We start from the raw sequence: 24397 nt of genomic DNA, 5'->3' as shown, positions 1-24397 counted from the left end.
ACCATCACAAGGTTACCCTAGGCTAAGCCAGACCCTGTAGCCACAACCCAGACAAGAGGAGAAAGTAAGTGGAAAGCTGGCATCCTTGTGGCCTTTGTCTGAGAAACAGCTCCCAGGAGCTGGAGGAAACCAGTGCACAGGATCACAGGAGAGGATAAGGAGGAGGGAAAGGGGTCCCCAGGTCACAAAGCAGTTTGGCTGGGAGGCTACATCCACACCAGGCTTTACAGCAGCTGAGTGGCAAGAACCACATGTGCATCCCTAGCACTTCCTGTCCAGATCCAGATGTGTGGTCAATGTACCAGCTGCTTCCTGGGACCCTCTCTGTCCTTTCCAGATTAACAGAGTTGTCCTTGCCCAAACTCCTGAAGGAATCTAGCCCTGGAGCCAGTGACCCCAGGCTGGCCCAGACAATCTACATCTGTCCAACACACCCCTCAATAAAGGCTAGTGTCAGCAGGCCAGCTTAGGCCAGCCTGGGGAGACAGTGCCTACTACTTGTGGGACACACCCTTGGTATCTTCCCCCAATTCCTTGTTCCCTCAGACAAGTACACAGTGCGCTGCTTCCTACCTGCTTCTTCGTCCATGACCTGAAAGCACCATTGAGAATTTTAGCTCCTTGAACTAAATGTGGGGGCAGCTGTTTCCCAGACTTGTGAGAACCTGGGAAGGACACGAAAGGTTAGTGTGGTGGCTGCTTAGCCTGCCCCAGCAAGAGGCCTTCCAGAGGCCACTGCCCCAGGCCACTCGTCCAACTGCCAACGGTTCTCCTTGGAATCTGGGGTACCCGCCCACCTGGCACCTGCCCTGCAGGGGAATGACTGACCTCCCATCTCATATGAAGCTTACCCAACAGGCCCCTGAGTAGGCCAATTCTCTTTCCCCTCTCTACCAAGGAACCCCCAGCCCTGTCTTAGTGGGTCAGAGCTTACACCAAGCCTCCAGGGACCTTCTTATCCTGTATCATGACCAGGGCTCACAAAGGACCAAGATGTCCCTTAGTCCAGGGTTGCCGGCTCAAGTCACCCAACCTGGAGTGACAGGTACCTTTGAATGCTTCCAATAGGTGCTTCCCCATGTACCAGCAGGCAGTTTCAAAGTTGGGAAACTGAGTCAGGCTGCCTAGTTTTAACCTTCTTTCCACCTCATATGCCCTGGAAGCCACAGGAAAGAATTAATCAGTGCAGGAAGCATCAAGTAGGCCACATCAAAGGGAGGATCCAGGCTACTGAGCCAGCTCAGGCTTCCCCACTGGGCCCGACGTAACCCCAAGTGATGGCCACCATGGGTGGAAGCAGTGGACTGTGGTTACTAGAGAGGCTGGCCATAGTCCAGGAAGATAACAGCAGCTTTAATGATCCCAGACCACCACTGGGCTTGCTCTGGCCCAGACCATGGAACCCACTCCTCCTTCCTCTCGGCACAAAGATGTCAGCCTAGCAACCCGCAGTCGGGCCCAGCCAGGAGTCTGGCCACGGTGCCCACTGGGAGACCGGGTCCAAGGGTAGACAGCAGTGCAGGAGACCCCCACCTCATCTGCATCTCCACACTGAGGCTGTGGAGGAAATGTCCAGCGAAGGCCAGGCAGTCCACGGGGGTGAGTGTGGCGTATATCCAGCCTGGAAGAGAAACGCAGAGCTGTGGCCAGCTTCTACCTTGCTCCCATGACTGCTTTCGCCTCCCCCACTCACCATGGACTCCAGCTCCTGCCATCCCAGACCTTTGCCTCATTGGTCCTCCCTGCTCACGACAGGGAGGAACCTCTGGGAAAGATGGAGAGAGTGTGTCTGAGGTAACACGGTGTGTCTGCTGAACACCGTGCTACCAGACAGATAGAAACTGAGGCCTAGGAGCCAAGGGGACATAGTCAGGACACCCCTGGACAGCACTGCCATCAGGAGAGGGAGCCCAATCTCAGACCTGCCCACACAGGGGTGAGAAGAGACAGAGCTGGAACTGTCACTCTCCCTAGAGGCTGAGATTTGTCTTTAGGTTATTCCAGGGGACAGAGCTGGGGCCGGACTCTAGAGAACCTATAACTCCTCCCTTCAGGGAAGGAGAGGCCCTAGAGCCGGGGTCAGAGGCCAAGTTTAGTTGGGTTCTAGGGCCTCATTTGGATCCTGATTGTAAGCGAAAAACCATACACATAATCACAAGGAAACCTGCAGGTGGATCAGCTCCTACACGGTACAGTGGGGCCTGTGTTCTACTCTCAGGATGTAGTCAAGTTACGTTAGAGGAAAGGAGTCTTTGAGAGTGGACTTTTCAGCTTGGACATTCACCCTGCCAGGACAGAACCAGGCAGCCTTGGCTGCTCAGGGCATACTATATTACATTAGTTTAAGCATTCCTTAGGAACACTTCTAAATACCTATGCTCCTCCTCCAGAGCTACTGACTGAGCAAGGTCTCCCATGCCAAAGCCAGCTGGCCACACCCCTGAGGTAACCTGGTGCTGACTAGGGCAGGGCCGGCACACAGGCCTCCTGCTGTGAAAGGCCCACTGCTGGTCCTTCCATGAGGACTGGGCCAGGGCAGGGGCCAGCCAGGGAAGCCAGACCCTCCAGTCAGGGGGATGCAGTAGGGGAATGGAGGCAGTGAGTATGATGGGCAGCCAGCCTGGGCCCTGTGCACTCACCTGAGGGGATGAAGAGGGTCTGTCCCTGCTTGACCGTGCACTTGTAGCATTTGTCCACCTGGTCGGCAAAGAACATCTCGCTGTGGTTGGAGGCTGACCGCCAGCGTTCATACAGGGAGATGTTGGCTGAGGCTGGCCGGATGAGATAGAAGATCTTCTCCCCCTGCCAAAAGAGCCCAGTGGCAGAGCTGCAACACCAGGGATGTGGGGCAGAGCCCACCTGGTGCTGGGCTGCTGAGGTGGAGGAAGTCTGCTGGGTGCTGAGGTGGGGGCAGAGCCCACTGGGTGCTGAGGATGCTGGGGTGGGGGTCAGAGTCCACTGGATGCTGAGGATGCTGGGGTGGGGGTCAGAGTCCACTGGGTACTGAGGATGCTGGGGTGGGGGCTGAGTCCACTGGGTGCTGAGGATGCTGGGGCGGGGGTCAGAGTCCACTGGGTGCTGAGGATGCTGGGGCGGGGGCAGAGCCCACTGGGTACTGAGGATGCTGGGGTGGGGGCAGAGTCCACTAGGTTTCTGGGGATGAGGGTGGGGCAAAAGCCATGGGATGCTGGGGAACACCAGGACAGATGGAGAGCCCACAGGGTTCTGGTAACATTATGGATGGGGGTAGAGTCTATCAGGTGCTAGAGACTCTTTGCCAGGGGACACAGCCCACTAGAACCTGGAGCACAGAGACAGATAGCAGAGTCCAGCAGGTGCTGGGGACAATGGGCCTGGTGTGGAGCCCTTCACCACCTGCTGAGGTCAGGTGAGGGGTTCTGACTTGAAAAGCATCCTCTCAGGCTCTCCACTCTCTCCTGCAACACTGCTTTTGCATTTTGGAAGTTTCCCTGTTAGGAAGGTTCTAGGTGTGTGAGCCCGATATGGTCAGGAGCAGTACACACATTCCACGGCACTACATGTGTGCTCAGGGAGTAATAAAAATGCAAACTGCCATACAACAAGTGCTTAGCAGCTCTGTTCTCAAGAGCTTCTGGGCTTCCAGACTGGATTAAAAGATAGTCATCAGCCGGGCGGTGGTGGCGCACGCCTTTAATCCCAGCACTCGGGAGGCAGAGACCAGCGGATCTCTGTGAGTTCGAGGCCAGCCTGGGCTACCAAGTGAGTTCCAGGAAAGGCACAAAGCTACACAGAGAAACCCTGTCTCGAAAAAACCAAAAAAAAAAAAAAGAAAAAAGATAGTCATCATTTCCCGGGTGGTCATGGGCAAGCCCAGGCCAGGCTCTGCATCCAGAGCAAAAGGAGCCTCGTTTTCATGTTCTGGGAACAGACACCATGATGGCTTGCTCAGAGTCTCACAGGGCCAGAATGGGTATGTGAATCCACCACCCCAGCTCAAGTAGAGCTGGTCTGGAGAAGCATAGTTTGCTGTTGGTGGAGCCAGAGCTCAGGGTTTCTGTTGTTCTATACATCCTGTTCTCCTAATTCCCTCTTTGCCTCAGTGATAAGGCCCTCAACCCTCCCTACTGGCTCAGGGACCTGCTGCCATCTGGCCTGCTGACATCGGTGTGGGTGCTGGGAAGTCTTCCCAGCATCTCTGCACTCTACTTGGGGCACTGGTGACCAGTGGCCTCCCCTAATTGTTAATGAGCCCAAGGACATGTTTGTCACTGGCCCCAGACACTCCTCTACCCATACACATCTTGTTGGCTTCCTGCCCCAGAACTGGCCATCCCAGGGTCCCCCTTCTCTGAAAGTGGGTGACTTCCTGGCCACAGACAGGGCTTGGAGGGGCTGTAATCCTGAGGACAGAGAATAAGGAGGTCAAGGGTGAGGTATGTCTTGAGGAGTGTGGCTCACCTTGAGGACATGGTACCAGGCTGAGGCACCCCCAGAGTCTATGTGGAAGTCAGTGTAGCTGTCCTTCACACAGATCAGGCAATACTTGGTCACCTTGGGCTTGGCCAGCAATGCGTCATCAGGCCAGTAGTTTTCCACCCATGAAAGTTTCTTCACAATGTCAGGTGGCTCCACAAAGCTGGACATTCTAGGGCCATACAAGGAAGAGTAGTCAGGGGGATAGGGCCCAGAGCTTCCATGTTTAATGCATTCTAAGGTAGGAACAGTACAAGGCTCCTGCCACATGCTACCTCGTAAATCTGCAGGCCCTGGGCAGCCATCTCGCTTTATAGGGGAGCAAACCAAGGGCTCCAGAGGGTGGGAGGAGCCCGGCCACTGTGTAGGGCTGCAGAGGCCATGGAGATTGTCTCTACCCCAGACAGGTGAGACCTTAAAGTGGTCCGCTGGGGTTGGTACCACAAGACTTTCAGAAGAAATGTTTCTCACACATGGCCCAGTGCCTCCTGTACCTCCCTCCAGGACAAACAGGTGCCCAGAGACTCCCTGTCACATTTAGTTGCTGTCAAATCAGCTACATCACTCCAATGAAGGTGGGAAAAGGCAGAGGTGACCCGGTGTGTTGGTTAGTTTTGTTTTGTTTTGTTTTGTTTTCTGACTTGACACAAGCCAGAGTCATCTGAGAAGAGGGAACCTCAGCTGAGAAAATGCCTATATCAGACTGGCCTGTGGGCGAGTCTGTAGGGCATTTTCTTGACTGATAACCAATATGGGAAGACCCAGGCCACTGTGGGTAGTGGTGCCACCCCTGAGCAGGTGGTCCTGGCATGTATAAGGGCAAGCCATGGGGAGCAAGCCAGTAAGCAGCACTCTTCCATGGCCTCTGCTGCAGTTCTTACCTCCAGGTTCCCTCCCTGACTTCCCTGCATGATGGACTATAGCTATAAAATGAAATAAACCCTTTCCTCCCCAACTTGCTTTTGATCATGGTGTTTTACCACAGCAATAGACAGAATACACCTGGGTTTTAGTGAAATGTCAGCACCCATGTGCAGTGGCAGAGAACCAGATCTGAATGTTCTTGCTGCCTCGGGCCTAACAGGGTCTCTCACACCTCTACACCTAGCCTCAACTCCTATGGCCCGCACACCTCTACCTTGCCTCTGGTGAAGGCCACATGCACCCTGACCCTGTCTGGAGTAGCTCTGTACAGGCTGATCCTCTCTATCCATCCTACATATGAGCTAGCCTTTTCCATACCTAGGTAGGGCTCTAGCACCCTGACTCGACCCCCAGTCCCTAACCTCCTTCCACATCTTCAATATGACCCACATAAATTCTGCAGCTGGGGACTCCCTCTCTGTGGGGCAGGCAGCTCGTATGTCCAACTCTGCTGACGCCCACATTCAGTGTGCATGATGCACACCTGTCCCGGCAATCCCTCTCAGTGACCCCCAGGGAACTCACGCCTCCTGTAAACAGACCAATAAAAACCCTCCTAGGTCTTCAATGCATTTGGATGAAGCCTAGGACCCATAAAGGCATCAGCCCCCAGGCCCCTCTTGCTGTCTGTGCTCCCTGCTCCTCATGGGTGTAACCTCCAGGCTTGCTATGTCGCTCCTGGTCAGTGTACGGGAGCTCTCCATCTCCATGAAAATGCCCCCACGTCACAGCTTGGCCCTGTTGCCCCAGCCTCAAGATAGGGCAGAGCCTGTGCATAACTGACCTACAGACACCCCATCCCACAGGGATCATGCTAATGATAACGCCTGGGACCTGTTGGGACATCTGGGAGTGGCCTCCTATTTCAAGGCAAGCAGTAGACCTGGGAGGTGCAGAGCAGCCGCCACAGTGCAGCCGCCACAGTGCAATTCCACAGAGATGAGTAAGTATGTGCACACGAGGGTGTTGGTACATGTGGCGGGGAGTACGCCACGGAAGTGCTGAGTGTGGTGCAGTGAGTGTCACAGTGTGTTGACAGTCTCAGTGGTTATGGTACGGTCAGGAGGGAACTGTGTATTCATATAATGAATACGCTACGGGTATCCTGACCATGTCAGTGCTGTGTCTCAGAGTGTTTATGAGTGTGAATGTCTGTAAGGACATGTCTGGAGTGTGTCTACAGCTTGTTCTGAGTATGTCATGATTATGGGTGTGTCAGTGTACTGCCTCAGTGTGTCATGAGAGTATGTCATTGTGCTGTCTTAGTGTGTCCCTAGGCATGCATGAGTGTATTACAAGTGTGAGTGGGTGTGTGCATTGTCTGTGTGTCATGAGTGTATGTCAATGTGTTGTGCTTCTGTTTTGTGTGTCATACTTCCATGAGTTTCTGTGTGTCACAAGTGTGTGTGCCAGTGTGTCATCTCAGCATGCCATGAGTGTGGATGAGGAGCACGTGCTTCTGGAAGGGACTCATTCATACTGCCTCAATGGCTTTCTCTGGGAGGGGGTGCTTTCTCTGTTTGCTCCTATTTCATCCGAGTTGTTTCAGTGTGTTTTAAGAGGCAGGAGAACCAAGCCTGCATGGTGATTCCTGGGCAGCTCATAGGACAGCAGCAGGCCATGCAGAGCAGGACACCAAGTCAGGCCTTGCAGCCTCCACCCAGGGCAGAGCCCCAAGTAAGGCTTCACAGTCCCCACACCAGGGTTGAACCCCGAACCAGGCTTCACAGCCCCAGGACCCCATGCAGGAACCAGAGCCAGCTCTCGCAGCCCTCACATCAGGACGGCCCAACACCATCCTGAGAACTCAAGACCGGTGACACGGACCCTGAGCCAGACCCACCAAGCCCCAACCCAGAGTAGCCTGTCACCTGGTGTCTGAGAATTCAAGGTTGGTCACATTGAGGACACGCTTGCGGTTGGTGCTATAGTAATAGTCCACAAATTCTTTCAACTTCATTTTGCAGTCTTTCTGCTTGGTGACATCTGTCACATCCACGCTTCTCTCTGGCCCTGGGGAGGAAGTGGAAGACATGAGCACGGGAGGAAAGTGCTATGGCCTCCCTGAAGGACATGACAGGGGTGGACACTTACATGTCTTCAGTTGCCCTTATACACTGTCCTATGGGCAGTGACCCCATAGAACAGACAAGGGCTGACCTTATCTCCTCTACCTATAATTGCTGTGAATTCAGAGTAACCAATGGTCCTTTCCTGGACCCAGTAACACTGTGAGGTAGTGAATCTCACCTCAGTTAGAAAGACCACATCAGCAAATAAATATACAGATGCATGGTCAAGTTGAGCTTCAGATAACAACAAACATCTTAACCTAAATACTTCCAGGATAATATTAAAATTAAAAGCCAGGAGCCCTGCATTTCAAGGGCATTTGTTTGGTATAGATATACAAAGGCTTGGTCCCAGCTTGTGCTGCTATTTGGAGGCAGTGGAACATTTAGGAAGTGGGGAGAATCCTAGGTCACAATGAAGTCCCTGGACAGGATTGCAGAACCCTGGTTCCTTCTTCCTTTTGCTCCTCATATCATAGTTTATCTCTATCACACACAACCTTATCAGGGACCCAAGGCTTTGGGGCCGATGACAGTGGACTTGCAGCTCTAGAATTATGAGTTCAAATAACCTTTTCCCCCCTTTATAAATTATTTGTCTCAGCCGGGCGGTGGTGGCGCACGCCTTTAATCCCAGCACTCGGGAGGCAGAGCCAGGCGGATCTCTGTGGGTTCGAGGCCAGCCTGGGCTACCAAGTGAGTTCCAGGAAAGGCGCAAAGCTACACAGAGAAACCCTGTCTCGAAAAACCAAAAAAAAAAAAAAAAAAATTATTTGTCTCAAATATTTTATTACAGTGATAGAACTCTAATATAGGAGAACTAATATAGACACCAACTTCCTGTTCTGATTAATTGATGACTAAAGGGGAGAACTCTTATCTTGCCCTTTCTGTAGCTGATGAGGAAAAGCTGAGGCTCTTCAAATAACCAAGGATAGAATAGTCTTTACAGAAGAGTCATGCTCAAGAGAGGAAGAAACAACACAGAATGGACAGGCAAACATGCCCTTTTGTCGGGGTCCACAGTGGCTGCTCAAACACAAGGTGGAAGCTTTTGGAGCATCCGTGGACAAGAAGCCTGGACACCAGGCCCCACTGAGCATGGCAGCATCACTACAGGTGTGTATTAGGCACTGTAGGTGTCCTCAAAGATGGAGGTGCACACACTGGGAAGGGAGAGCCACAAATTCTTGAGTGGAAATGCAAGAAGGGCTGCAAGCTGAAGCCTACAGGAAAACACCCAGGACCCAGTGATCTGCCAGATGCCATAGCAGAGACTCTGACAACCAATCACATGTTGGATATGAGAAATTCTGGAGGACCCACCAAACTAACAAAATGGCAGGGGTGTGAGGCTGTCACAGAAGAAGATGTAAAGGACATGAAAACCAAATGCTACCCATGGGTCCTGTTTAAAGTCTGAGTCAAATGGCCAAATGTAAAGAGTCTTTTGTATTTCTGGAGATAAAACCCAGGACCTTGCACATGTAAACGAGTGCATGCATGCGTGTGTATTATGTATGTGAATGCAAGTGTGCATGTGGAGGTCAAAAGACAACTTTCAGGAGTTGGTCCACACCTTCAGCTCCACTTGGTGTGAGCAGGCTCTCTTTGTTCTTTGCTACTACATACTCCAGACCAGCTGGTCTGTGAGCGTCTGGGTGACTATCTTGTCCTAGGCTTCCATCTCACAGTAGGGGTGCTGGGATTATAGAGATACACTACCACATTGGCTTTTTATGTGGGTTCTGGGAATATCACCTCAGGTCATCAGACTTACATGGCAAGTCTTCTCCACAACTCTAAACAGGAATTTTCCAAAGGAACTGGGAGAATTAGGCCAAAGTATAAGTATATCCAACCTGCAGCCCACAGCCACATATGTCCCAGGATAGCCAAGAATGTGGCCCAACACATTTGTAGATGATAACATCATGTGACTCTATCAGGGAATTATCAATGTGGTGCAATGACTGAATTGCAATTATGTTTAAAACCATGTTCAGCTAGCATTGTTGTTAATGGGCAAAAAGAGGTAGGCAAAGGTAGGTCTTAAAATACTTTTAGGGAAAAGAAGTTTGGGGAGGAGAAAATCAACACGAAGCTGGTGGGTGTGTGGCCAACAGTCAGGTACACAGGCTTGCTGTTTATTTCCTTCATTTTGTGAATTTAAAATGTTCCATGTGCCAGGTGTGATGGCAGAAGCAGGCAGAGCTCTGGGAGTTCAAAGCCAGCTTGGTCTACATAAAGAGTTCTAGACTAGCCAGAGCTACCCAGTGAGGACCTGTCTCAAACAAACAAACAAATAAATCTTCATGAAAGTCATGGAGATGGATCATTGGGTAAAGCAAAGTATTTACATATTCTGAGCTCAGATTCCTAGCATTCATTTAAAGTGGGGAGAGTGGCCATTCATGCCTGTAATGTCTGTACTGGGAGAGAGAAGCAGAATGGCCACAGGAGGGTCACTGGGGCTCCAAGCTCAGTGATTGATCCTGTCTCAAGAGCCTTAAGCCTTACCTACCCTCATCAGATCACGGATAAGGCCGGGCACTTATACATAGCACAGTTCCTCATCCCAACACCTCCCTACTGCAGGCTCCTACAAGATACACAAAGGATAGTACTCACCCACATAGTTCTCCACGTCACTCACGTAGAATGTTGGGGCAGGGACAGCCAAGCCCAGTCCGTCTTTCTTGGGGACAAGGATGGGCTCGGTGAAGCCATGCTCCTCCATGTAGCCCACAGTGAGCTGGCTGCCTGGCACACGGGACACCACATCTTCAGCACTGCGGACAAAGGGTGGGTTGGGGGCCTCAGGATACCTAGCCACGTGCCTCCCGTGCTCCTGGAGGTTGGCCTGTTGCAGCACCCCGAAAACTACTGAGACAGCTGTAGGCAAGTTTGTGGTGCTGATTCCAGCAACCCACCACTGAGAGCAGGCACACAGGTCCATTGGTAACTGATGGGGAGGTGGAAGCCTGGTACCACAATGATGATGGACAGCAAAGCTCTGCTATGTTCCTGTGTGCTGGCCACCCTTTCCACTGCAGCATAGGCAGGCAGAGAGACACCATCGCCTGGGTGGATCAATATCTCTGTCTCTGTCTCTGTCTCTGTATCTCTGTCTCTGTATCTCTGTCTCTGTCTCTCTCTCTCTCTCCCTTGCATGGCAAAGAGAGAGCAAAACAAATCCTTCTACTTCATCTTGCAGAATCTCAGGTAGCTTTCTTGTCAAAACTCACAAGCCGATCTTAAAGTCCACATGGACCACATGAGGGAGCCACATGAGAGGGCCAGAATAACAAACACAATCTTGAAAACATAGAGTAAAGTTTCAGGACCTCTTCACTTCAAACCTTGACTACAGGAGTCAAGTGTGGTCCTGGCACAAGAACAAACCTGGACCAGTACCTAGAACTTTGTCCAGACATAACTGAGGACACTTATGAACAAATGATTTCAACAGAGATGCCAAGACCATCTAACAGCAGAAGAAAGTCTTTTCAACATGTGATATTGGGGAGAAGGAAGGCAGATTTTTACTCCATTTTATATGCAAAAATTAACTCCAAATGTATTCAGGTACAAACTAAATGCTACAACTGCAAAGCCTTTAGGAGAAAACAGGAAGATAAATCTTCATGACCTTGGATTTGGTGAAGGTTCTAGACAGTAACAAGAGCAGGAGAAACAAGTGAAAGATTAGATAAAACCAACAACACCAAAAGCACTTTCTGCTTCAAAGGCCACCATTGAGAAAGTCAAAAGACAAACTACGGGGCAGGAAATATCTGCCAATGACGCGCAAGGAATATGCATCTAGACTATGGAAAGAGGGGCCAGAGCGATGGCGCAGCAGCTAAGAAAGAACACTGTCAGGTGGCTCACAGCTGCCCCTAAGTCCAGCTGCAGGGGAGCCAATGCCCTCATCTAGACTCTACAGGCACCTGAACTTATGAGCACATATGGCCACTCAGATACAAACACATACACAGAATTTTTGAAAGTCATTAAAATATGTTTAAAAAAACCTTTATAAGTCAACAACAAAAAGATTATTTTAAAAGGTGTGAGGTGGTGGGACTGCAGAGATGCTCAGTGGTTAAGAGCACTTGTTGCTCTTGCTGAGGACCCAGGTTTAGTGCCTCGTATCTACACGGTAGCTCAAAACCATTCATAATTCCAGGTTCAGGAGATTTGATACTTTCTTCTGACCTCCATGGGCACTGGACATACATACATACATACATACATACATACACACATATATACAAGCAAAACACTCATACACATAAAATAAATCTAAAAAACTTTAAGTGTGAGGCAGGATCAGTGAGATGGTTCAGCAGATAAAGGTAGCTGCCACCAGGCCTTTTTATACACATGAATGCATGTACACATGTACACAAATAAACATATAAATAAAGTGTGGGCTGAGAGACCCCATCTCAGAGAGAGAGAGAGAGAGAATCATGCCTGTTAAACAATGCCTAAGGTTACCCTCTGGCCTGCAAATGCAGGTGCACACGTGTGTGTACACACACACATAATGTATGAGGCAAAGGCTCTCAGTAGATTCTCTAAGAAGAGACAGAAAGGCTCACATGTGAACAAAAATTGTTCAACATCTCTAGTCACGAAAGACATGCACGTCAAACTATGAGAGACCTCTTCACATCCCCAGGATGGCCAGATTCAAAGGCTCGACAGTTGGGGGAGCTGGGAGAATTCGGAGAACTCCCTGCAAGGCTAGCAGGGATGTCGCAGGATGCAGCTGCCTTGCAAAGTCGCCTGGTGGTTTTCAGACAATTAAACACAGGATTTCCATCCGACCCAGAGGCTCCACACTAAGAAATGGAAACATATGACCACACAAAAACGTGTACATAAATATTTAGACCACAATTATTCATAGTAGTCAGAAAGTAAAAACATAAAAACAAAAACAGAAATAGCCCAAATGGCCATCAGCTGAACGCTATAAACAGCCAGTGGTCCAGGCAGACAATGGGAGACTATTCAGCCATAGAGAGAATGAAGTCCTGACAAATGCTACAGTGGGGATGAGCCTTGAAAATAATCGGAATAAAAGAAGCCACCCAAATCCTGGGTGGTTCTATTTCTAGGAAATGTCTCAGCAAGCAGATGTACACAGGAGAAAATGAGCTCAGCAGGGAAAGGTGCCCGTGGTTCCTCAGGGCCATGGGGAAAGAGAAGTTGACAAGATTTCTTTGTGGAGATGAAAGGCTCTGAAATTGACTAATGAGGATGCAAACGTTCGTCAAGATGCACACATCTATGAACATGCACACATCTATGAAGATACGCACACATACCAAGAGCTCCTGAACTTTATATGAGTGCGTTACAGTAAGTGAACTACATCTCAGTGAAGGTTAGGGAGCTGGAGGAGCAGACCCGACTCAGAGGAGCCAGGGTAAACTGCAGCTCAGTTGCTCATGTGAAGTCACATAATAAGCATCAAAAGAAACCCAGCAATTGGAAACTCTCCACCCAGTGATACTATCCTTCCAAAGTAAGGGAGAAATAAAGATTTCTGTCAGACAAACGGAACCAGCCTCACAACTGTGGCTGACCCAGAACAACTTCCTGAGACTGCTCTTGCCCACTTCTTTGCCAGACCTCAGACAGAACAGGGTGTAGGCAATAGATGGAAGGCAAGGGCCTCCACCAGGTGACAAGGGCATGGGGCAGGTGGACGGACACCAGGATGGAGTCAGGTACTTTCCACCCAGAGGAAGAAAGGTCAACAGTAGTGCCAATGTCCTCAAGAGATGCAGACAGAGGAGAGAAGTGACCTGTCTACAGAAGGCCTGGCCCCACAACAGGTTCCTGACATCCAGAGTCCCCAGCGAAAGGCATGTGCACCAAGGGACCGTACACACAGCCTTGGGTGCAGTGGTCAGAAGATGGAGGGAGGAGCCAGGCTTCAGCGGATGGGTCTGCCCTTTAGACACCACGGCCTGGACCCCCCAGAAGGCCCACCTGTGGAAGGTCTGCCCAGTGAGAAAAGCCAGTCATCTGTGGAAGACAGTTCACCTGGAGAAGGTCCAATTACCCAATGAAGGACCACCACATGGGTGAGGATAGGGACGGTCCACCCACCTGAGAAAGGTCACCTACCTGGGGAAAGTTCGGCTCCGCAGCTCCTTGATGAAGAGCTGGCTGCCGTTCTGCACTGGCTTCATGTCCGGCATCTGCCCAGGGCCATGTTTGTGCCAGGTCCGCTTTTTCTTGACTGTAGAGGAGACAGGGGATGGGTCTGTTCCAAGCACAACTCCCACCCAACTTGGGAGGCCCCCACACCTATAAGAAGACATCCCAGCTGGGCACCACAGCGGGCAGAAAGGAAGCCAGGGAGTCCCCAACACAGAGAACTCAAAACCTCTCCCACAGAGCCTGCCGGCCCACACCCGCACCTCCTTATCTTCATTCCCACCTCTCACAATGGAGGTCACGCTTCCACTCCAGCCCTGGCCCTCCTCACTCAGGCATCTCTTGGAAGGTTCTCAGCCCAGGTGCTGGGAGGACACATCCTGCTTGGCCTCCACATGAAGAGCTACCACCTTTCTGTCAGGACCTTCCTTATCCAATCCCTCTTTCCCCACCTACCAGGCAGTGTACCCATGAACAGACCCATGGAGATGGCCTGAAGGGTAGGGATATCGTGCAGTGCTCTCTGCAACAGAGGGCAGTGCTGGGGACACCTGGGTTCTCACCCCAACCCCACAGGGGGCATGGCAGTGACAGCCTGAGTTAGGGATGGGGAGGGGGGTCCATCAGCCAGCTGAGTACACTTCCCACGGATGTGACTCTGCTGTGGCCGCAGAGCAACACTGCTCCTTTGGCCTCTGCCACATAAGGCACCTCACCAGGTTCATGTCCAGGAGCCAGAGACTCCTGTACCAAATTTTTATTGGTCAAATAAATGTGTCTCATGGCCTTGACCAAGACCCACAGGCCAAAATCACCAAGACCTACAGGCCAAAATCACCTCAAAGAACGCACCAGAGACTGTGTGGGGTTGGGCTTACAACCCACACCACTGTTGCTTAATGAAGAGAAAGCAGCATGGGAGGCCCTGGCTCCTGCTCTTCCCCTGAACCCACCCATTGCAGGCCCTGCCTCAAGCCAGGGTGGAAGGGACAGGAAGGGGGAGGAAGGCTTTCATCCTCAAGAGGGCTCCCAGTACCAGCCACAGGCCGGAACTTTCCAGGAGCATGGAAGGGCCTTTTGTCACCAAGGCTTTGGGGATGGAAGTATGACCAGTGTCACAGACAGGCACTGCTCACAGAGCTCATAGGCACTCAGCTCAAAACTGAGACCGTATGCTGGTAGAGAAAGGGCTCGGACTTTGGACCATGGCATCTGACGGAGTACAAGACTCTCAATAACAGCAGTGAGTCCAAACCCCAGTGTTTACACAGCCCCCTCTGAGCACACACGCAAATGGACATATGTGCACACACACCTGAGCAGGCTCTGACTGGTCTGTGCCCCAGATCCATATGTTGAAATCCTTAGTCCTCAAGGTGACTAGGAAGTGGGGCACCTGAGAGGAGACTAAGTCATGAAACTGAAGTCTGGAGAGGTGGTGGAGACAGCACAGGAGGCTCCCTCACCCTCTACCCTGTGGGAAGATGCCGGAGGAGCTAGTGCCTTGATTTTGGACTTTTCTGTGCTCAGAACGGCACAAAATGGATTTCCTGCTACTTAAGCAACCCAGCCTGTGGCATTTGTTCTAGCGGCAAAACCAGACAAACACGCACGTAGGCACACAGGTAAAAATGCGGATGCCCTATACACATGTCACTCACCCCCTAGGAGCTGGTGGTGGGAATGGGAACTGGAGCTGGTACCTGGGCTCCTGGCTGAGTGGAGCCTCTGCTCAAACCCCAGCCACGCCCAGGGGCTGAGTCTTGGTGAGGCAGTACACATGCCTTCCCCGGTGGATAGGTTGTTGACACCATACAAATGCTCTTTCTGAGGATGCCCAACTGTTCACCACTGATGCAACCCCGCACCACACCTTCATTCTACCCTGGGCAGACTCAGGCAAGAGCCCCCAAGTCAGGACCTCTCCAAACATTTGTGACTGCTTGGGAGAGGCTCAAGCCCAGTTTCCAACTTCTTCCTCTCCAGTCTAGAGTCTCTTGGAGATGACTCCCTGACACACCATGAACCACCCAGGGTAGCGTGACCACAGCATCTTCCAGATCACCTTCACTAGGGACCTAACCCCATCTTCCTTAAGAACACGCCTTCTGGTGTCTTTTCATCTAACCCCGCTTGGCCGTGACCCAGCCTCCCAGGCCCCACAGAACAGCTCTGGGTCCATGTTTGTCTCATTTCTAATATAAAGATAAAGAAGACCCTGAGCTTAACAAGGTACCAGGAGAGTCCTTATTATCAGTGACTTAGCTGACCCCATGGCAAGACACTCTGAGCATAAGTGCTGTGTGCCTGGGGAGGTCTGGAAGGTGCCTTAGGAGTCCTGAACTGGCAGGTGCTAAGGTTGTGCTAGGGCATGACCAGAAACCAGAGCCGCCCCACCATTCCAACAATGCACATAGGCCAGGCCCTAGAAGGGCCAAGAGATAGCAGACAGAGCCTAGGAACAGGGAGTGCCCACCCACCTAGTACCAGCCTCACCAGAAGCCAGGCCAGGCTCCAATATTCCAGGTTCTCAGATAAGCCTTGGCTCACTGATCAGGAGTGTGGACCCTCTATTGCCCAGGTCCTTCCATCGTCTGTGTCCCACTGTTACCTGAGTCCCGTGGCACTGGAGTCCCCTGGTGCCTGTCTCCCACTTCCTGAGCTGCCTGTATCCCTTCCATTGCCTGCATCCCTACCTCACTACCCCCACCCCGCTGTCTGCATCCCTACCTCACTACCCCCACCCCGCTGTCTGCATCCCTACCTTACTACCCCCACCCCGCTGTCTGCATCCCTACCTCACTACCCCCACCCTGCTGTCTGCATCCCTACCTCACTACCCCCACCCTGCTGTCTGCATCCCTACCTCACTACCCCCACCCCGCTGTCTGCATCCCTACCTCACTACCCCCACCCTGCTGTCTGCATCCCTACCTCACTACCCCCACCCCGCTGTCTGCATCCCTACCTCACTACCCCCACCCCGCTGTCTGCATCCCTACCTCACTACCCCCACCCCGCTGTCTGCATCCCTACCTCACTACCCCCACCCCGCTGTCTGCATCCCTACCTCACTACCCCCACCCCGCTGCCTGCATCCCTACCTCACTACCCCCACCCCGCTGTCTGCATCCCTACCTCACTACCCCCACCCCGCTGTCTGCATCCCTACCTCACTACCCCCACCCCGCTGTCTGCATCTCTCTCATCTTCGTCTCTCTATTCACAGCACTTAAGCAGGGGATATGGTCTCTCGGCTTGCAAAGAGTACCTGGGTGAGGTTCTCCTGAAAGGGGGGGCGACACAGTGACTATGATGGCGGCTGGACACAATCCCCTCTGACCCATCCGGATCCCCCAGTCCAGCCCCGGGCATGGGATGTGAACAGTGAAACGGCCAGAGCATGTCTACCTGTAGGGTATGTGAGTACTTCTAACACCAACAGAGGCAGGAGCCCTGAGGACAGCGATACACACGCACGCACTCGCACACAGGTCCAGTCCCTGTATTCCTACAGGCCACAGCTCTGCTCCCTACTTGTAACTAGGCCTCAGCCTTGGAGCTCAAAGCCTACTTGGATGAAATTGCACAGTATGAGCTGAGTCTACACCTTGGGTGTTCTCTTAGTACCTGCTGCACAGTAGGGCCCAGAGAACAGGGGTGGGAAGGAGAAGTATCGGATACCCAGCAGCAGGCACTGTGGGAAAGCCAGACCCTCAAAGACTTCCTGTAGGGATGCTGGGTGGGCTAAGCCGAGCTCCTAGAGCATGGACAACAGAACCACTCACAAACATCCATGTGCAGCCTGGGTGAGCGGGGAGCCCTGAACACCTCTTTTATCACCTGAGCCACAAACCCACACTTAACATGGGCTAACCTGCCCACTATAGGTGCTAGGGGTGGTCCTGGCAAGGCCTTGGTGATGGTGGAACCTGCATGGCTGCCTCTAGGGGCAAGAGTCGATCAGAAGGCAGTCAGCTAAACTGGAGGGGTCCCCAGAACCAGAGCCACCAGGCTGTGACCTTGGTATTCCATGTGGGCAGAGGTACTTACGCGTGGACTTGCCATGGGTTTTCTCGCAGTTCGGACAGTGGTAAATGTCGATATCAGGTGCCTCCTCCTCTTCCACCCCCACACAGCTGAAACAGGAGGAGACAGATGTTAGTACGCCCCCGGTCAGCCTCCCTCAGCACCTTCCATCCATAAGCTCAGGGCTAGCTCCTGCTCACTGCTGGAGACTGAGGCCAGGAGAGCAGTGTGGGACCATGGTCCTTGGGGAGGGAGGGGAGAAAGGGCTGCAGAGCCGCCCTCCTCAAACACGAATCTGCAGTGGGATCCACACGCAGCTGCAGCTGCTCCACTCTGGGGACCCAGTGCTGTGCCACTCATCCAGCAAGCCTGCCTCGGTGAGGACCACCTCCATCATCACCCTGGGAGGGGAGTGTCTGGGAGACAGTGGCACAGCCTCTCTGGTGGTAGCTAGGGAACAGAACACACCTGGGAAGACCTGCGAACCCTGAGCTACACCACAACCACTCACCCCACTCAGTTTCAGGAGGCCAGGGCAAGGTTGAGAGACAGTGACCCATGTGTCCCATTCTTCCCTCCCAGGGTTCTTCCAGGCCTGAAAACCTGCCCAGGAGACAGCCACTGGCACTGGTCAGTTGGCAGCCAAAGGCCCTTAGGGAATGAGGACGGAATCAATGGATGCTACCCTCAATACCAACAGGCTTCTAACATCACAACCAGCAAAAGGAAAGCATGGGGCTCTATCCCGACCCCTTCCACTCTGGTTAAGGTAAAGGAGGCAGCGGAAGAACGTGGTGAGAATTCAGTGCATGGGCAGGGTGCTGGGACAGGTGAATCGCACAAGTGGAAAAATCACTGGATTGGAGAACGCACCAACCCACCTTCCAGCAAGCACAGAAGCATAGAGGGAGCTACCTGGTATATTTTCAAGTGGCATGGCCTGAGGGCAGCCACAGAGTCTCCACCCAGGAAGGGCTAAGGGAACTGGCTCTCTGGAAGCCACCACCATACACTATGCAGACGACTTTTGCATAGGGCAAGCTCTACAAATCCACCAAAAGTCAAAGTTCCCAGACTGCCTCCAGCTGTGTTTGGCATGACTTTTCAAATGTGCTCTTTTGTCTTTTTTTTTTTAAATATATGGGCTCATGGTGTACTGGCTCATAGGGAACTATTATAAATTTTATACCTACTAAAAATAAGTAAGGAGAGCTGAGGAGATGGTTTAGTCAGTTAAGGCTTTGCTATGCAAGCACCAAGATCAGAGATCAGATCCCCAGAAACTGATCAAGAAAAGCAGGAAGTCGTGGCACATGTTTATAACCCAGTATTGGAGCGGTGAAGACAGGCATTTCCAGGGGGCTCACTGGCGGATGACCGACCCTAATCAGTGAGCTTCAGGTCTCAGTTAGAGAACCTGTCTCAAAAAACAAGGTGATTGTCTTCTAGGAAGTGACAGACAAGATTGACCTCTGCCACCCTTGGGAAAGAAAAGGGAGGGCCTTTTCCTGACTTCTTGCGTTCCTCAAACATCACCTGATGGGGCAGCATATCTCTGTATCTGGGCTTGTTTTCCCATCAAATGAGGACATCTTTGTTGTTGTTGTTGTTTCAAGACAGGGTTTCTCTGTATAGCCCTGGTTGTCTTGGAACTCACTTCTGTAGACCAGGTTGGCCTGGAACTCAGAGATCTGCCTGTCTCTGCCTCTAGTACTGGGATTAAAGGCGAGCGCCACCACACCCAGCATTAACTAAGGACTCAGGGAGGGAGCAGAATGTGCACAAGCTGACCAAGGAACACCAGAGAGAAGCAATCAAACCAAAGTGTCCAGGCTCTTACCTAGACTGACCAGACACAAAGAGAGGGCTCAAAGAAAGATTACTGAAACCAGACTTACTTAAAGACTAATAATTAGGTAGCCGAGGTGAAATGGACAAATTCCTAGGAACACACAAACTACAAAAGGTAATTCAAAAAGAGGAGAGTAAGTTGTAACTCTGCAGCAGAGTGCTTGCTGAGCACATCTAAAGCCAGGGACTGATTCCTACCACCCAGCAACACATATGTACACACACCGACAAAACAGAAAAAAAATGAACAGATCTGTAAGTCATTGTGCCATTCCTCAAAACCTCCCTCAGAAAACTCCAGAGACCACCATGATGGCTCGGGGTAAAGGCGCTCACCACAAGCCCGACAATGAGAGTGTGATTCCCTGGACATGAAGGGTGGAAGGAACAGACACCTGTCAGTTGACCCCCAACCTTTGATTCATGCCTGGGTGCGAGCATGTGTACACACACACACACACACACACACACACACACACACACACACACACGGAATAAAGTAACAAAAAGGAAAAGCCCAGAAGCACCACTAGTGAATTCTATAAAAAATAATACCAAGCTGTCTCAGAAACAAAAAGAAAAGAAAGTAATATTCCTGAACCACCCCCTCTCTTGGTGCTGGGAATAAAATTTAGGGCCTCAAATATGCTAGACAAGGATTCTATCATTTATCCCCAGCCCTCCTGATTCCTTTTATGAGATCAATAATATCTTGATCCCAAAGCCAGACAAAGGCATACAAAAAAAAAAAAAAAAAAAACCCAGACCAACATCTCTTATTAATAGCAGTATAAAAACCCTTAGCAAACTATATCGTAAGCCGGATGGTGTTGGCACACGCCTTTAATCCTAGCACTTGGGAGGCAGAGGCAGGTGGATCTCTGTGAGTTCGAGGCCAGCCTGGTCTCCAAAGCGAGTTCCAGGACAGCCAGGACTATTTCTCAGAGAAACCCTGTCTCAGAGGGGAAAAACAAAAACAAAAACAAAAGCCTATATTGTAAATGCAGCAGCATACAAGGGGGTGGTACTCCACAACCGAGTGAGACTCATCACAGGAATGCAAGGACAGTTCAATACATGACCTAAGCCTGTGCTTCAATCCCTGCAGCATCACACTGCACAAGGAAAGAGTGTGCCCTGGGGCCCCAGCCTGGAGGTCACACAGCAGCAGGGACTGTGCAAGTCTCACCCCTTCTGAGGCAAAGGGCAAGGTGCACAGCTCACGTGGCCCTTTCTCCTGCATACTTCTGTTCCCATCTTTCCCAGTTCTTCCCCAACCCCCATCTTTCCTAAGATGGTCTCACCTCATACAAACACAGGGAAGAACCACGTGAGCACCTCAAATGATACAGAAAAAACACTTGACAAAATCCAACACCTATACATAATTTTATTTATTTTTATTTGGGGGTGGGAGACAGAGTTTCTCTGTGTAGCCCTGGCTGACCTAGAACTCACTCTGTAGACCAGGCTGGCCCTGAACTCAGAGACTGGCCTGCCTCTGTCTCTTGAGTGGTAGGATTAAAGACATACGTGTGTGTGTGTGTGTGTGTGTGTGTGTGTGTGTGTGTGTGTGTGTGTGTGTGCGCGCGCGCTGTGGGATGTTCTGTATGGCAAATGTGTTGCTAATTAGTCAATAAATAAAACACTGATTGGCCATTGGCTAGGCAGGAAGTGTAGGTGGGACAAGGAGGAGAATAAAGCTGGGAAGTGGAAGGGTGAGTCAAAGAGACACTGCCAGCCGCCACGATGACAAACAGCATGTGAAGATGCCGGTAAGCCACGAGCCACGTGGCAAGGTATAGATTTATAGAAATGGATTAATTTAAGCTGTAAGAACAGTTAGCAAGAAGCCTGCCACGGCCATACAGTTTGTAAGCAATATAAGTCTCTGTGTTTACTTGGTCGGGTCTGAGTGGCTGTGGGACTGGCAGGTGAGAGAGACTTGTCCTGACTGTGGGCCAGGCAGGAAAACTCTAGCTACATGTGTATGTATGTTTTTATATAAATATATAAAATACATTTTTTTAATCTATAGACTAAGAACAGAAGGGGACTTCCTCAGCAAGATAAAGGTGTAATATGAAAAACTCACAGCTAATATTACACAGAATGATGAAAAACCAAAAGCCTTTCCCCAGAAGATCTGAAATGAGGCAGGATGTCAGCCATTGCTACTTCTACTCAACACAATGTTAGAAGTGATAGAGTTGTTTAGCTTGAACTGTTTAGGGGCCTCCAGGCAGTGGGATCGGGACCCATCCCTAGTGCATGAGCCAGCTTTTGGGAGCCTAGTGCCTATGGTGGGACACTTTGTGCAGCCTTGGTGCAGGGAGGAGGGGCTTGGACCTGCCTCAACGGAATGTACCAGGTTCTGCTGACTCCCCATGGGAGACCTTGCCTTGGAGGAGGTGGGAATGGGGGATGGGAGGAGGGAGGACAGGGGAATCTGTGGTTGGTATGTAAAATAAATAGAAAATCTCTTAATAATAATAATAAGTGCTAGTCAGAGCAATTAGGCAGCAAAAACTAAATAAAGAGCCTTCAAATTGAAATAAGTAAAATGATCTTCATTTGCAGATGACTTGCGTAAATATTCAGAAAATCACATGGAAGCCCTGTATATAAAACATGCTAGTTGGAGTTGGGGATTTAACTCAGTGGTAGAGCGCTTGCCTAGCAAGCACAAGGCCCTGGGTTCAGTCCTCAGCTCCGGGGGGGAAAAAAATGTTAGCACTAAGAAATTAAAGGGGAAGTTTTAGGATACAAGATTAACACACAAGCACAGCCGTGTTCTAGACACTGGCAATAGATAATCGAAAGAAGATCTAGAAATCGATTACACAAGCACCAAGCAGGATAAACTATTTGGGGGAAATGTACCTCAAATACAGACAAGATTTGCACGCCGCTGAGACAAGAGTAAAGCCGACCTTGAACTCACACAGAATTGTGAAGGACCCCAAATAACCAAAGCAATCTTCAAAAACAAATGAAGTTAAGAGAACACACACTTCACAACTTACAACAAAGCCATAGTGACCCAAACAGTGTGGCCCTGGCATCTAGCTAGAAATAGACAGCAGAATAGAAATAGACCCAGAAACAAACCCACATAACCCTGGTCAATTTATTTTTGACAAGAGTTCTAAGATCATTCAATAAGGAAAGACTATTCCGTGTGTGTGTGTGTGTGTGTGTGTGTGTGTGTGTGTGTGTGTGTGTGTGTGTGTATTATACTGCATGCACGTGGGTTTGCAGATGCACACACCTGTGCACATGCATGGAGAGGCCAGAGCTGAACAGTGGGTGTCTTCTTCCATTGTCCTCTGCTTTACTGCCTCGAGCAAGCAGGGTCTCTCACTGACCCTGAAGCTCACCATTTTAGCTAGACTGGCTGGCCAGTGAGTCCTCGGGGTCTGCCTGTCTCTACCCCTTAATGTCCACCTGACACCCTACACAAAAACTGACTGAAAACAAACTGATCAACCAAATATAAGATCTAAAATGATAAAACTGTTAGAAGAAAACATGAATGAAATCTTCATGCTTTTGGATCTGGCAATGGATGACTAGAAATAACACCGAAAGAATAAGCAGCAGCAGCAACTACACATGATAAACTGAGCTTTACCAAAATTAAAAACTGTTTGTGCCTCTAAGATTGGGCCAGGCATCATTCGTCATGGATGGGGGAGGGGCTCCTGAAGCCCCACCCCTTCCTGATAAGTCGCCCGTGCCCAGTAAAAAAAAAACCCAGCCATGCTTGTGCAAGGAATTCCAGTTAAACTCAGTGGCTCAAAAAAGGAGGAGGAGGAGAGGGCTTATTGGAAATAGATGAGCTTCAGTGGAGAGGGAACGGAAGGGAACATATAATGGGGTGGGTGTGGAAAAGGCCAAAATTCATCGTATGTATGTAGGAGGCTGTCCAAGAATTTTTCAATTAAAAAACACTTTTGTACATCAAAAACACTGTTGAAAAAGAAAAGGCCACTTACAGAATGGGAGGAAAAAATTTAAAATTACACATCAGGTAAGGGTCTAGCATCCAAATACAGAAAGAACTCTTATAGCTCAATAATAAAATAATCTAATTTTAAAATGAGCAAATGACTCAAACAGACACTTCCCCAGAGAGGATGAGCAAACAGCCAACAGGCGCATGAAATGACGCCCAGCGCTCGAGTCATTAGGGGAGTGCAAACCGAAGTCCAGCAAGACGCAACTTCACACCCAGCGGGATGTGGAGAGACTGTGACCCTTCCATAATGTCCTCGACAGAGAAAAATGTAAACTGGTGCGGACACAGGAAAAGAAGATTGATTGCCCCAGAAAATAAACATACAATGAAATATGAATCAGCAGTTTCACTCAGCTATATATCTAAGATTTAGGAATTGTATTCCCTCAACGCTGTAGTCACAAAAAACAGTGGGATGTACGGTAACTGAAACATCCCATATCCAAGGACAGGTGGATGGATCAACAATATGTGATCATACAAATAACACATTAATCGACCTAAAGTTTACATATTCAACAACACATATGAATAGAAAAAACTAGATTAGTCGGGGGGGGGGGGGGGGGGAGCCCAATACACAGTGATAACACTGTATAACAACTTTCAGGTAAAATATCTACAACAGCTAAGTCTAGAGAGACACATGGCAAGTTAGGTGCCAGAGCGTGGGAAAAGAAGGGATTTGGGGTTGCAGCTTGATGGGAAGTGAGTTTATGACCAAGGAACATTGGCACAGTGCCATACAGCATTCAAACCCACTTATTGTCACTTATTGTTACTCAGCTCTAAAGCCATGTGTTTTGTTGGGTACTCTCAAACATCCCTGATGACAATGCTCTGTGACCTTTCTAAGAAACTC

General features: G+C 50.4%; 1 protein-coding gene across 1 annotated transcript in view; it reads right to left on the bottom strand.

The window, feature by feature from the left end:
• Positions 1-24397, bottom strand: part of Phf2 (PHD finger protein 2) — a 74088-nt gene that overhangs the window by 17692 nt on the left and 31999 nt on the right. The window contains exons 2-10 of the mRNA XM_052727986.1: positions 17688-17773; positions 13602-13716; positions 10083-10243; positions 7251-7392; positions 4441-4627; positions 2640-2802; positions 1534-1621; positions 1050-1156; positions 574-665 (exon numbers count right to left, since the gene is read on the bottom strand). Coding sequence (XP_052583946.1) covers positions 574-665; positions 1050-1156; positions 1534-1621; positions 2640-2802; positions 4441-4627; positions 7251-7392; positions 10083-10243; positions 13602-13716; positions 17688-17773 — 1141 coding nt within the window. The remainder of the gene's footprint in view (positions 1-573; positions 666-1049; positions 1157-1533; positions 1622-2639; positions 2803-4440; positions 4628-7250; positions 7393-10082; positions 10244-13601; positions 13717-17687; positions 17774-24397) is intronic.

This window comes from Peromyscus californicus, unplaced genomic scaffold, assembly GCF_007827085.1.
Source record: "Peromyscus californicus insignis strain IS unplaced genomic scaffold, ASM782708v3 Scaffold_8__1_contigs__length_139910024, whole genome shotgun sequence".
Classification (NCBI taxonomy): Eukaryota; Metazoa; Chordata; class Mammalia; order Rodentia; family Cricetidae; genus Peromyscus; species Peromyscus californicus.
Note: the sequence above shows the minus strand (reverse complement) of the source record. Positions and strands in the feature narration are given on the sequence as shown.